General features: G+C 57.2%; 2 protein-coding genes across 8 annotated transcripts in view; one reads left to right on the top strand and one right to left on the bottom strand.

Annotated features, from left to right (window-relative positions):
- Positions 1-217: 217 nt before the first annotated feature.
- LOC122188433 (tumor necrosis factor receptor superfamily member 10B-like) lies at positions 218-8,579 on the top strand. 4 transcript variants are annotated; one of them, XM_042886754.1, is made up of 10 exons: positions 218-857; positions 4,970-5,063; positions 5,210-5,320; positions 5,731-5,845; positions 5,925-6,016; positions 6,103-6,189; positions 6,298-6,338; positions 6,485-6,619; positions 7,010-7,091; positions 7,203-8,579. In XM_042886754.1, the coding sequence occupies exons 1-10, from the start codon at positions 840-842 to the stop codon at positions 7,493-7,495; spliced, it is 1,068 nt and encodes a 355-aa protein (XP_042742688.1). In that variant the 5' UTR covers positions 218-839; the 3' UTR covers positions 7,496-8,579. The 4 variants fall into 4 exon arrangements, with proteins under 4 accessions (XP_042742688.1, XP_042742687.1, XP_042742686.1 ...); XM_042886753.1 differs by lacking the exon at positions 218-857 and adding an exon at positions 864-2,288 and having other exon boundaries at positions 6,106-6,189; XM_042886752.1 differs by lacking the exon at positions 218-857 and adding an exon at positions 864-2,288 and having other exon boundaries at positions 6,488-6,619.
- Positions 8,380-13,649, bottom strand: part of RHOBTB2 (Rho related BTB domain containing 2) — a 12,648-nt gene continuing 7,378 nt past the window's right edge. For all 4 annotated transcript variants that reach the window (XM_042886748.1, XM_042886749.1, XM_042886747.1 and 1 more), the window contains 8 exons: positions 13,241-13,344; positions 12,975-13,160; positions 11,715-12,739; positions 11,041-11,159; positions 10,674-10,824; positions 10,501-10,589; positions 10,247-10,352; positions 8,380-10,171 (listed from right to left, as the gene is read on the bottom strand). In XM_042886748.1, coding sequence (XP_042742682.1) covers positions 9,942-10,171; positions 10,247-10,352; positions 10,501-10,589; positions 10,674-10,824; positions 11,041-11,159; positions 11,715-12,739; positions 12,975-13,160; positions 13,241-13,344 — 2,010 coding nt within the window. In that variant the 3' untranslated portion in view covers positions 8,380-9,941. The remainder of the gene's footprint in view (positions 10,172-10,246; positions 10,353-10,500; positions 10,590-10,673; positions 10,825-11,040; positions 11,160-11,714; positions 12,740-12,974; positions 13,161-13,240; positions 13,345-13,649) is intronic.

Genomic DNA, 13,649 nt, shown 5'->3' with positions numbered 1-13,649 from the left:
GGAGGGAAGGGAAGGGAAGGGAAGGGAGAAGCTGACCTCACCCTACATGATGAAACCAATGTTCATTAGCCAGGAGAACAAGAAGGGCTGATAAGAGTGAGCATCCCATGCAGCCCTTTACGGCAGGCATCATCTGTGAGTCATTAATTCCCACTTTGCTCCCACACCTTCCCTGCTCCCTGGAGGCAAGCTGTGCTCCTTGCACTCGTTTTATTTACCACCTGCAGCAGAGCCGTGGAAGAGTGAGAATTTGGTGATGTGTAACAGTGGAGGTGCCCCATTGCAGTGCACTGAACTCACACCCAGTGCTTCTGCTCTGCAGCCTCCCTGGGTTTGCAAGGAGCCGGGCTGCAGGCGATAAGCACGCAGAGCAGCCTGTCCTGGGCTGATAAATCCTCTCCTGCCTGAATTCGGTGCAAATCAACCTTACATGGAAACGTTCTGCACGTCTGGCTGGAAATTCTGGCCAGGTGGGTGGGTGGGTGATGTGAGTGTGTGTGTGTGTATCCCTGCCTGCAAAGCACTGCTGCCCCAATGGGCTGTGAGCACCCACGTGCCGAGCATAAAGCTGCCTTTGTTCAGAGCTGTGCAAAAACACGACGTCTGCGGTTGTTGGCACGGATCATTCCTGGTCCAAGCTTTATAAATAAGAGGTTTGTGGCTGCGGCTTCCTAGCGAGGATGAGGAGTCTGGGTCCTGAGTGCTGGTGTGGATAAGAGTTCTTATTTCCAGCACTAAATTAAGTAAGTGCTGCTCAGAATGGGAACCGAAGTGCCTGCTGTTAACTGGAAGAATGTGGAGAAAAGGAGCAAACAGCCTAAAGCTGGGGAAATGTCTGCATGCTGTGTGTGTGCAAGGTATCCCATCAACAGCAGCAGGTCGGGATGTCGGTCCTTCCAGTCCTGCTGAACATGCAGGGCTGGGGAGCAATGTTTGCTGTGAGCTAACTGGGAAAATCAGCTGCCTGCAAAGTGCTGCATGACCTGAGCTGGGTGAAGTCATTGGGTTTGGTTAAGCAAAGGGCGCTGCATGCTTCTGGGGTTGCTAATGCCCCAGGAAACAACCACTGGTTCATCTTTCTGCTTTAAATCGCACTTGAGTTGAATTGCACTCGGCGTGGACGAGCCCTGCTGTCTGCAGGATGGATTTCCAATTCATTGCCACACCGAGGGGATGCTGCCAGCTGCCCCAAGCTGTCACCTGCAGCCCCGCCGGCCCCATTGCAGCTGCTGAGCATCACTGCTTTCCCCTCCATCCCAAGCTGCCAACCGTGCCCTGTTCTCACCCAATGCGTGGAGCCGCACCATTTATCGCTACCCAGAGCCTTCTGCCTCCGCTCTCACCTGCAATTTCTCTGCCTCGGGCGATGCTTAAAAAGGACCCGGCGCTGAAGGGTTATTTAACTCAGCCTGGTGAGTCACCTCTAGGGAGGGAGCCCGGAATTCTTGCAAGCTCTGAGCGCTCGGCATGAGTTACACTAACCCAGAGTTCAAGGTTAGAGAAAGATTAACAAGGGACTGCATTTCTCTGCTCTGCTTTTGGGGTAGTTTTAATTCCACCCCATCCACAAAACCCCGCTGCAGAGACCCGTTGTGTAACAGCAGAAAATCCGGAGGTTTTCCTGCTGTTTTTGTGTGTTTTTTTTTTCTTTTCCCCCTTCATTGAATTTTTCTCCCCAAAACGATCCGGAATTCCCCGTTTTCCGGCTCAGTGGCGATGATGGGTTCATTCTGCACTGCTCTGCCCTGTTCTCCCTACAACCCCATCCTCCATATCAAAGAACCTCAGTGAGAAGATGCTGAGCAAAGCCCTCATCTCTCCCGAGAGCTTCAAGAACAGAAGTTTGGGCACGAAAATCCTTTATATATGTATTAAAAAAAAAGTCTAACAAATCAATAATAAAAGCGTGTGAAACGCGAGCCAGGTTCAGCTTTCCCTCTCTTAGTGATTCTGCAGCGAAACTTGCTGCGGTTTCTCGATACGTGAGTTTGTGGCGGTGCCTGGAGGTCGTGGCCAGCCCTCTTCCTCCTTCTCCTCCTCCTCCTCCTCCTCCTCCCTGTGTCACCAACGATCCCGGCAGTTGCTCACATTGCTTCACATCGCTCCGCTCGGCGAAGCTGTCAGCTCGTGGAATTCACTGGTGGTTCGGACCAGGTCCCGTTTCGGACCAAACCCCGTCTTCACTCGATCCGAATCCGGATCCCAGCCCGGGAGCGGCGCGCCTCTCACCGCGCACGATGCGCTCAGCTGCGCTCCGCTTCTGCCCCGTCCTGCTGCTGCTGTTGGCGGTGCGTGGATGGGGGTGGGGGGCTGGGGGGGGGGGGGGGGGGGCGGGGGCCCCCCGGGGGGATGTTTTGGGGTCTCGGGATTCCCGGAGGTGCTGCCCGATATCGGCGCGGCATGTCCGGGCTTGTCGCACCGTCGAGGGGGTATGGAGAGGTGGGGATGGGGGCGGCTTTTGTATGGGAAGTGGTGGGGTGGGAGGCAAGGGGGGTGTTTTTACGGGAGATGGGGATAAGGGGGGGGTGGAACAGGTGGGAGTCTGTGGGAATGGGGGTGTAGGGGTTCACGTGGAGTGGGGGGGTGATGGGGGAGTGTAGAGGATTGGAGTTCTCCTTTAGCGGGAATTTCTGGTCGGGGGGGGGAGGGGGGGAGTTCGGGAGTTGCGGTCACCCAGATCGGAAACTATGGGGGGAGCCGAGGGCATGGAGGGGCTTCCCGGATCTATGGGCTATGGAAGGGGCAGGGGCTGTGGGGGGCTCCCCTGGTCTAAGGGCTCTGCGGGGCTCCCATGATCCCGGGGGCTGTGGGGGGCTCACCTGGCCCCCAAACAGGGGGTGGTGAGGCTATGGGGCCGCTTAGCTGGCCTGGGGGCTGTAGGGAATGCTGGGGCTCCGGGGGCTCAGCCATCAGCAGTACTTTGGTGACGCCCATGGGATGGGAGCGGTGGGCTCTCCTGGGTGGGTTTGTAGGGGACAGGGGTGTGTGGGGCCGAGGCTGTGGGGCACGGAGGGGGGATGGGATGGGCTATCGGCCCTTTGGGCGTGTGGGGCTTGGGGACAGCAAGCCCAGCCCTATGGGGGATGGATTCCTACTGCGCTGCCTGGCTGGGAGGGAATTCCCCGCTTTTTGCTTGAGAGCCATTTTGTTGTCGGTGACCATCGGGAACATTCGGCAGCGTTGAGGTCTGGAGGTGCAGTGTAGGAATGCATCACATCAGCCCATATGATGGGTGCCCAGAACTCAGCGCTGATGGCAGCCAGGGCCAAAACTCCACTGCGCACCATTCGTGTTCCTGCGTGGATGGGTGGTGCCCAAAGTGTGACATACCTACAGCCTCACCTCACCTGGCCCCACAGAAATGCACCCCCGAGGCTGGGGGAGCTGGATTGTGATTTGTGCCATCGCAGAGGCACTCAGACCCTGGTGGGGTGCCCACCGTCCAACCCTAAAAGAGCATCAGCTTCTCATCCGGTTCCTACCATGTGCAGCTTATAGGAATTCAGTGACTGAGATGCTGTTTTCCAGCATCTTAAAGCCTCGCTGATGCCAGCACCTGTGGAGGCATTCAGAGCAGCCCCTTATTTGACTGCTTAACTCGGTGCTGCACATAGCTGTCACCCGATGCTGCGCCGCTGCCCCTTGCATCATGCCTGGAGTTGGGCCACCAGCACATGAGGGTTGTGTGCAATGGCTCTGGATCTGCCAGAGCTCAAACTCCAACTGCGTAAAGCCCGGTGGGAAAACCCCTTTGGTGTGGCTGGAAATGGTTCAGGGCTTACTTACAGCCTCTCTTCCCAAAATGGAGAGCTGGCGTTGTGTTAATGCCATCAGGACGGTGTGAGGTTCCATGTGGGATCGGTGCTGCCATGGTCCAGTGCCTCCCTTGGGTAAAAAAAGGCAGAAAAGAAGGAAAATGCACGGAGTTCTGCTTTGAGCAGATGAGGATATTGGATTCCTCTGCCTGGCGGTTCCTCCAGCGCGGTGCTGGGGTCGTTTCCTGCGCACGTGGGTTCTGGCCCTGGCTGCTTTGCAGGGCTGCCATACGGGCTGGGAAGGCTGGTAACTTTATCGTGCACAGTTCTGTTTTGTGACAGTGATGAAATCCCACACACGAAGGGCCCTTCCGAACGGCAGGCGGGGTTGTGGTGTTGGTGAGATCAACTGTGCAGGGTTTGAATGGGGAAGAGCTTTTTCTCCCCATGAGGACAGGCAGTGCGCTCTCCGTCCGTGAAAACTCCCAGGTCTCGGTTTGGTGAAGCCCTAAAAACTGCAGAGGTGGTGGAAGGCAAAGGATTTACGTCACACAGAAAAAGGCTTTTTGTCCTTCATAAACACCCAAACGGCTCAGGCAGGCGTTTTGACCCGGACCTGAGTTGCTCTCATTTCTCTTCTTGCTCCCTGCCCCAACGCAGAGGAGGTGGGGAGGTGGAGAGCTCCAGGAATGCTTCCTCAGAGCAATGCTGATGGTGAGCGCAGGGCTCGGTCCTCCATTATGGAGGTGTCCCCTCCATGTCATTGTTTCCCCGTGCCCACACCCTTCCTTGCGGAAAGTGATGAAGAGGAAGAGGGGGGGCCAATATTGCTCCTGCAGTGCCTTGGAGGTGCTGCTTCAGCGTTTCTGACTCAGGGAAGAAATATGTGCTCTACGAGGCGGGCTATGGGAAGGGCACAGCGCGGGTACGGAGCCTCTGCCACATGTCCCTGCGCCCTGTCCTGGGGCCCCAGTGGTGTGGAAACGGTGGGAGCAGCTCAGCCTTCCTCCCCACCGCCTCCCTTGCTGCTCTGCATTATCCCTGCACAGCACCGTGCTGCTTTCTTCCGTTCTGTTGGTTCACGTGCTCAGAAACTGGGGAAGGAAAGCAGGCATAATCGGGTCCAGCAGCTGCGGGTTGTCCCGGTGCGATGCTTCTCCTCTGCACCAAGGGTTTGGGGTGTTTCTAACCCATTTTTCCTGTGCTTTTAACAGAAGGTTCATTTGGGATCTGCTGCGGCAGTGAAGAAGCGGGCAGGCGAGTCAGATGTCCTGGAACCAGACCTCTACAGCAAGAAGTGTCCTATGGGTAAGGCAGCCACAAGAATCACTCCGTGCAACTCAGTGACAGCAGAAGCAGCTCTTGCTGCAAAGACATCTCCACGTCTTGGCAGCGCCGTGTCTCCAGTGTGCTGCATTAACTCGTACTTCTTTCCGTTTCACCCCTTCTTGCAGGCACCTATTTGGCAAATGACTCCTCCAAGTTCCTCCCATGTAAGAAAGATGAGTACACCGAGTATCCAAACGACTTCCTCAAGTGCCTGGGCTGCCGGACGTGTAGGGAAGGTATGAGGTGGTGTGAGGGAGGGTTGCTATCAGAGCTTCTGCATAAGGAGTGAGGACATCTGCAGCAGCCCTGAGGAGCAGCTCGTGCTGGGTGTGCTTGGGATGGAGGGAGCAGGCTGCATCCTGACCTGGCGCACTGGATACTTCCAGATCTGCATCTCCAAGCGGCACAGCATCCCTTGTGCAAAGCAGGGATGTGAGTCCTCCAGCAAGGACTGAGGGGGGTTGGGCGCATGGCGGTGCTTGCAGGCTGCTGCAGGAGCTTTAATGCAATCATTGCTTTGGCATGCAGGCATGGCAAAACTCCACCCTGGGGAGCAAGCTGGGCTTCCCTGGGCTTGTGGGTTGTTGGCTGCATGGGGGAGCGGATGGGAGAGCCTGAGCAGAGCTGTGTTGCTTCTTGCCCACAGACCAGGTGGAGGTGAGTCCCTGCGTCCCCACCAGGAACACGCAGTGCGCCTGCAAGAACGGCACCTTCTGCTTACCTGACCACCCCTGTGAGATGTGCCAAAAGTGCCAAACCCGGTGAGTTGGGAGCTGGGGAGCTCTTGGGCTGCTGGGGGGATCCCCGGGTGCTGAACCTGCCCCATATCCCCCATTCCAGGTGCCCCAAAGGACAAGTGAGGATAGCTCCATGCACGCAGCACAGCGACCTGCAGTGCGGTCCTCCCTTGGACATCTCCTCCAGCTTCTCCAGTGAGTTTGGGATGGGGAGAGGGATGGAGGATTGGGGGCTGCTGTTGTGGCAGCAGCTCCCCACACCCCCGTGTTGTCTGCTTTAGCAGGCATCATTACCATCATCGTGCTGGTTGTGGGCCTGGTGTTCCTGCTGGTGTTCTTATGCTGGTGCTGCAGACACTACGGTGCAGGTGAGGGGGATCGCGGGCCGTAGACGTGGGGTCCTCACCCCACAGGGTGTGGGCAGGAAGGGGACGTCCTGTGGAGAGGAAGGGTGACAGCGCTGCTTTTTCTTCCAGGGGGTGGCGGAGATCTGTGCAGGAAGCCCAGCACCGTGGTGGTGAGTTGTGCTGGGCTTTGCTCTGCTTGCTCCCTGCATTGCTTGCAGCTCATGGGAATGCTGTAGTGAGGGGGGGGTGGTTCACCTGCAGCCCCCGCTGCCAGGATGGGGGGCTCCAGCTTGGCTGCTCTGCGTTTCTCTTCCAGCAGAACAGACTGTTGCAGAGGATGGGGATTCAGGACAACAACTGCAATGAGCAGATCTACCTGAACCAGCAGCAGAAGCAGCAGCTGCTCGCCGCAGCGCAGGGCTCAGAGGTTCCCCGTGGTGTGGAGATGGAGGTACGGCACTGCATGGCTGAGCTCTGCTGCTTTCCTCCGCCTTGAGCTGATTAACTCAAGGCCTTCCAGAGCTGAACCAGGGTGTCTGCATGAAGATGGAGGGAAGGAGGAGATGGGAATGGAGATGGAGATGGGCATGGAGATGTTCTATGCCCATAATCTTCGTTCTACACTCAGTAGTGAGCAAATCTCCCCCTGCCCAGCACCCATGAGCTATCAGGATCCTGGTGTTAGGAACCCATCACCCCCATTGAGGAGCATCCCAGGGCTGCATGGCAATCTCCTGCCACAGCAGTGCCCAGAGATGTTCCCTGACCCCACTGTTAGCAGGGTGCGGGGATGGTGCTCATGCCAGAGCTCTCTGGGTGCTGTAATACGCTTCTTTTTCAGGAGGTGGCACCAAGAACTTCAGATCCCAACGTGGAAACCCAGAAGAAGCTGGTTCCAGTGCCAGGAAAGGACCCCCTAAGCGGTAAGTGTTGGGATGTGCTGGTGGGCAGGGATGGGCTGAGCCTGAGGGCTCTGAGAAAGCTCTTCCAGTCCAGATATCCGCATTTGCTGAGCTTCTCCCTTCTCATTCCAGTTTTGTCTTCCTCTTTCAACACCTTTGTCGAGTTTGTGCCCTTCCCTGAATGGAGGAGATTCGGCCGAACCCTCGGTCTGCGGGAAAACAACCTTTATCAGGCAGAGCAGAACGACAGAGGCTCAGGGGAGCCCTTATATCAGATGCTCAACATGTGGCTCAACAAAGAAGGCAGCAAAGCCTCCGTGAATACACTGCTGGAGACCCTGTCCCAGATCAACCTCAGCGGCGTGGCAGACCTAATTGCCTCCGAACTCGTTAGGAATGGATATTTCCAGTATGAAGTGAGCTGAGGAGCGCAGCCAGCCCTGCTCCTCCCCAGCTGGAGCTGAAGATGCGGATTCCTCTGAGAACCTTTATCTTGATCTTTGTGATAGTATTCTCACGGCTCCTTCCTCCCGGAGCCGTCGCACTGCTCAGCTGAGCCTGGAGGAGTCGATCCCAGCTGGGTTCTTCTCCGCCACACTCAGCGTTGGTGCTGCCTTATGGAAGCCACGCGAGTGCCTTGATTTCATTTGGCCGACGCAACGAGCCAAAGGGTCTTCCAAGCTGCTTTTGAGATCATCTCATTTACCAGCACTGATTTTATACAGACCTCGGTGCAGAACTGCATCTTTGCTTGGTGCGGGCACTCACTGATTCTTAACTGGATCAACGTTTTTAATTTTTTAATTTTTTTAGTGATATTCTGCTTGTAGAACATCTCCGAGCCGACCGTTACGCTTCGTACTGCATGCGTGGTGGGCGAGCATCCCTGGGGCTCTTGGGTTACCCTCTACGATCCATTTAGAGTTGCATTTGTAGCTAGTTCTGCTTGCCCTTAGCAGTAGACACAAGGCTGTAGCAGTGGGGTTGGAACTGGATGATCCTCAAGGCCCCTTCCAACCCAAGTCCACGATTCTATGACTGCAGGCGACGCGGGCGCGATTCATCGGCGCTGAGGCGGCTGAAATAAGGGCGGCTCGGCTCATTCCCATTGCCAGGGCCGTGGGGGCCCCCAGCTGGCTGGGTTGCTCCTCCACCTGCAGGGAGGACGCACAGCTCAGGGATGAGGTGCTGCAGGGCGATGGAGCTGCAGCCCAACCTGGAGCTCCCCCTGCGCGGGCGCAGGTTTGTGGGCAGCCCCCCCTGCGCCCCTTTCCGTCCTCTCCAGCCCTGTGCCAAATACCAGCAGAACTTTTGTATTTATGTATTTATTAATTGCAAACGTGTACATACGTTAACTTATAATATAAAAATAGCTGGTTGTTTTGTTTTTTTACTATGTGTGATGGTGTGTTTTTATACAGAGCTCTGGCCCAGCCAGTTAGTTTTATCCAGGATTTTTTTTTTACACGTGTCTTTATGAAGGAAGAATAAACTTAAAAACAACAACAATCCTGATTCCTCATCCCTTTTTCCCCTTTGCTTTGCCGTTACGTTTTGGCTTCGCATGCCCTGGACACTGCAGAGCTCTGCATCCCCACCAGCAATGCTGCTGCAGGTCCTCAGCAGCAAACTTCTGCTGTTTTGCCACGGGTCCCATGCTCTTTAGCTGCCTGTAGAAGCAGGAGGCTGCAAGCTCGGTCCCTGGTGCAAACAGGCTGTGTGCTGCTGGAGCTGCAATGCAAATCCATGCGGTGCTTGCAAAAACCCCAGAGCTGCCCCCAGCCATCCTGCTGGATCACATGCAGGGCATTTCTCATTGCAAGCACCCAAAGCAGGAGCTGCCAGCACGGGGAGGGGGGACAACAGCCTGGCGCTGTGCTCTGCATGCAAACCCAGCAGGGGCAGCTCCTGCAGGACATGCACGGTGGGGATGCTTTCCAAAGGGAACAAAACCTCATCCTACCTGCTGCAAAGCATTGCACCTGCTGCATCTGCTCCTGTGCTCCCGCATCCACGGCTGAGCATCCAAAAAGAGCGGTGACACAGAGCATCACCCAGGAGCATCGCTGCCACGGGATCTGGGTTGTTAAGGGCTGCATCCTTGTGGTGCTTCTCCGCTCCTCCCAAACACACAGGGACTACGCTGGGCTTTTCAAATAGCATTTATTACAACGGAGCCTTTCAGGCTCGGCTCCCAGGCTGGGAGCGTGGGGTTGGGTGTTGGGGGTGGGGGTTGGTGGTTTCTTTTGGCTTTTTTGGTGGTCTTATATATATATATATATGTATATATATATAATTTTTTTTTTTTGCTTCAAATTTCTTTTTGGTGAAACGTGTGCACCCTGGGCTCTTGCACTGCTGAGGCCCAAACTTTCCACAGGGAGAGGTGGAGGAGAGGGGCTCCTGTTCCCAGCAGTTGCCCAAACTGGGACGGCCCTCCATGGAAGCGGATGGAGCTGCGGTGCGTGGCTCCTGCAGCCAAGTAGGATCCTCTGCTTGGTCCTCTGGGGACCGGGCTCCCTCCTCACCCTACTGCAAGTCCAAGGGGCAGCAGGATGGCATCCCACAAAACCCAACCCTACCCTGCAGCTCCTGGTTACAACTGAAAGGTGGAAGCAGGACGCTTCTCTTCTTCTTCCTCATGCGGTTGATGTTGGAAAGAAAGAATGAATGAAAACAAAACCAGACAGCCCTCGCGCTCCTGTCACCTCTTCTCCTGCTGCTTTGTGCCAGTCCCGGCGCTGGCACGTGGACAGCAGAGCCCTCGCTGTGGGGATGCACTCCCTCCATCTCCTGGGGGCACCCATTGGTGGCACCCAACGGGCGCCGGGCGGCCTTCCTCCTCCTCATCTCCTGGAGCCGCAGCAAGGATCAAACCACAGCCGAGGAGGAGGAGGAGGAGGAAGAGGAGGAGGCTGTGGCCGCTGACGATGAAGGAGAGGAGGAAGGGGAGTTCCAGAAGAGCCACCGCCTCTTGGGCTGCCGTTTGAGGTGGAGGTAGTCTTCCTTCTCCCGCTCCTTCTTGGCCCGCTGGTAGTGGTCCTCCTCCTTCAGGTACCACACCGGCGGCCAGCGGTGCTTCTCGAAGTACTCCTGGTTCTCTGCGGGGACATCGGGGGTGAGCACAGTGCTGGGTGTCCCCAGCGTCCCCACCGCCCCACACCGACCGCGCTCACCTCCCGACATGGCCTTCATGTCGCGGGGAAACTTGCGGCAGACGTTGTTGTAGTTGGTGCAGATGTGGTGGAGGCACCAGTCGGCGAGCTGGTAGGCGCAGTGGAACTGCGGGAGATGGAGCACGCGTCAGAGCCACCGTGGGGACCTCATCCATCCCAAGGTCCCCAATCCCCGCGGGCATCAAGGACCCGATCCTGCCGTCCTCTCTGCAGCGGCGGTGTCACCCCCACCTCGTTCATCCCATCCCACCTACCTGTGCCAGCTCCAGGAATACCAGCACGTCCCCATCGATGTCCACCATCATCTGCGCAGCTTCCATCAGCCCGGTGACGGTGTACTGCTCTGTGGGTGACACAGGGGCTTAGGGGGGCAGTTGGGATGGGGTGATTAGAGAGCTGCCACCAAGTTTTGGGGGCACCAACTCACCGGTAAGAGCCACCAAGTGGGGCAGGCAGAGGCGGTTGGCCAAGATGATGAGCTTCATGTCATCGAGGTCAGGGCTGGAGCTGAACTGCCCCGTGTAAAGATACTCCAGCACGGCCCGCATGCAGCTCTTGCTGGTGTAAGGAAGTGCCACCTGCAAGAGTCACACCCATGGTGGCGATGGGTCAACAGCTGGACTTGATCTTGGAGGCTTTTTCCAAGCTTTATGACTCTATGATTCTATGGGCACGGTGGGGACGGGTTGATAGTTGGACTTCATGATCACGGAGGTCTTTTCCAACCTAAATGCTTCTATGATTCCAGCGGTCACCCCATGGCTGTCCCACACCCTCCCTGAGCGCATCCTCACCTCATTAGTGGAGCTCTCCACGAAGGGACCGCCGAACATCGCGGCCATCCAGTCGCAGCTGGAGATGAGCAGGGGCTTGTGGGCACTGATAGCACCGTCATCCAGCACGAAGGTGACATCTGCAAATGAGCAGAGGGACGGCCCTGTCACACAGGGCTCAGCCATCCCCACCACAGGACACCAAAGGCAAGGAGACAGAAGGACAAACGCACGGCCCTGTACTCTGCCCTAAGGATGTGTTTGTTTTCCAGCATCCTCCAAGGAACTCAGGCAAGGGCTACGTCACCCACGGCACCGTGCACAGCCCTGCCCAAGGGCATTCCCAAGGTGAACAGTGTTGGAAAGCAAAGGGCGAAACCTGGGGAGAAAAGCCTCACCCACACGCTGCAGAGCATGTCCCCATCCTCCTCCCTGCTCCTCACAAGGACGAGCATCCCCTGTTCTGCTCTACCCTGGGCTGTTCCAGGGCTCCCACAGCCCCCCTTGGTCTGTCCATGTGAACCAATTCAGCTAGAGGGAGAACGTGGTGTTGCATGGCCTGGGATGGCGCTTGGAGGTGAAAACCCCAGAAACGCAACGCCTGTAAGTGAGCACCACCAAAATCCCAAGGAAGGCAGAGCACACGGCGTTTCAGAGCGTTGGTACGGGCAAGAGAGAAGGGGACGGGGTCGTACCCGAGAAAGTCCCCTTGGCCAGGCATTCCTTCACCCGGTTCGTCCTCCGGACGTGGAAGGCTTTGGTGATCTCCTGGTTCATGAACGCCTCATTGTTGAGGATGTTGGCCACCATCATGCGGAGGTCGAACACCTCCAGCAGCTCCGCGATGTGAGCGATGTGCATGAGGTCCCGCTCCTTCTCATCCAGCTCCCCGGTGTACAAATACTTCAGCACGGCCCGGAAAGGGCCCGGTTGGATGGAAGCATCCATCTTCACCACCACCATCAGCTTGGATTTGTAGGTCAACGGGTCTTCGGCCATCTCCTCCTGGATGCTGATGAAGGCCCGGCTCCAAGAGGAGAGGTCCCGTCCCCGTCGCAGCCCACGCTCCCCGTTCTCGTAGCGGTTCCCCCGTAGGATCCCATCACTGGTGGAGGCTCTAAGGCACGGTTTTCGCTGGCCGGAGCCGCCCTCCTCGGTGCTTTCACAGATATCAAAGCTCGCAGCTCGGAGGAGGAAATCCCGTCCGTGATGCCTCTCCTCTTGGTGCAGCATCCTCTCGGCCGCTGCGGTGACGGCAACCCCAAAACCATGCCCTGCACTGCTCTGCTGGTCCTCCTCGCTCAGGTCCATGAGGAACAGGTCGTAAAACTTGGAGGAGGAGGTGGAGAGGTAGATCTTGTGAGCGTAGATTTTGATCTTCTCTTGCAGCACCAGGATGACGTCCGCACACAGGGGGTCCTCCAAGAGGTGGGCCGGGTGCTCCTCGTTGTTGGACGGGGGATCCGGCACCACGATGATGGGCGGAGGGGGCCTGGGGGGCAGGAAGGGGGCTTGGAGGAGGGGCCGCTGCACGTTGCGTAGATGGGACTTCCAGAACTGCAGGTGACGGCGGGAGATGAGGGCGGCACGGATGGCGTTGTCGAAGACGTCCTTGATGCCAAACTGAGCCACCACGCTCGTCTCGTAATAGGGGATCCCCAGTTCTTTGGCCACCTCCCTTCCCTTCTCCGGGGGAAGGATCTCGTTGGGTTTGATTGGCCTGGAGAAGAGGAAATCATGAAGGTGATGAAGAAACCTCGTATAATAAAGAAGATAACGTCCCATCCCTGGAGACACCCAAGGTCAGGCTGGATGGGGCTCTGAGCACCTGACCGAACTGCAGGTTTCCCCGTTCATTGGAGTTGGACCAGACGGCCCCTTCCAGCTCTATGAATCTACGGCCTCTTTGCATGCATGGCAAGGAGAAAGGATTTGGGGGCACGGATGTCTCCCACCTGGCCAAGGGACGCCGTGCCCGGTTGACGGCCTCCAGGTCGGCGTAGCGCAGGTCCAGCTGGCAGCCCACCAGGATGACGGGCGCGCGGGGACAGAAGTGTTTGATCTCCGGGTACCACATGGTCTTCACATGGTGCAGGGAGTTGGGGTTGGCGATGGAGAAGCACAAAACCACGACGTCGGATCTGAGAGGGGGAAAAAAGGGTCAAGATCCACCCGGGTGACGGAACCTCCCACCTCAGCACGGGGTTCTCCTCTCCCCTACCTGCCATACGCAAAGCGCCGGTCTTTGTGGTGGTCTCCAAAGGTGTCCCAGAGCCGCAGGGACACGCTAACATCATCTACCACATCCCGCGAGCGCTCCAGCACCTGTGGCAACGAAAACGCTGTGAATCCTGGAGCTCTGCGTGAAGAAAGTCCCCAAACCCTCCCAATGGGGCAGTCCCACCGAGGGGACCAGCCCACCAAAGGGACGACGTGAGTTTTCCCCGAGGAATTTACTCCTCCAACTCCATCCCGATCCCCACGGGGTTCGTCCCTCACCTCCTTACCATCCAAGCAAAGGGACCATTGCCACCAAGATGACCATCCCACCAAGGGGCCACTGCCACCAAGGGGCAGAGGAATGAATCCCATGGGGAAGCCCCATCCCCATAGGGCTGGTCCCGGACCTC

This window comes from Lagopus leucura, unplaced genomic scaffold, assembly GCF_019238085.1.
Source record: "Lagopus leucura isolate 7727_CA_CO unplaced genomic scaffold, USGS_WTPT01 Super-Scaffold_100062, whole genome shotgun sequence".
Taxonomy (NCBI): Eukaryota; Metazoa; Chordata; class Aves; order Galliformes; family Phasianidae; genus Lagopus; species Lagopus leucura.
The sequence above is the reverse complement of the archived record's forward strand: the minus strand, read 5'-3'. Positions and strand labels throughout refer to the sequence as shown.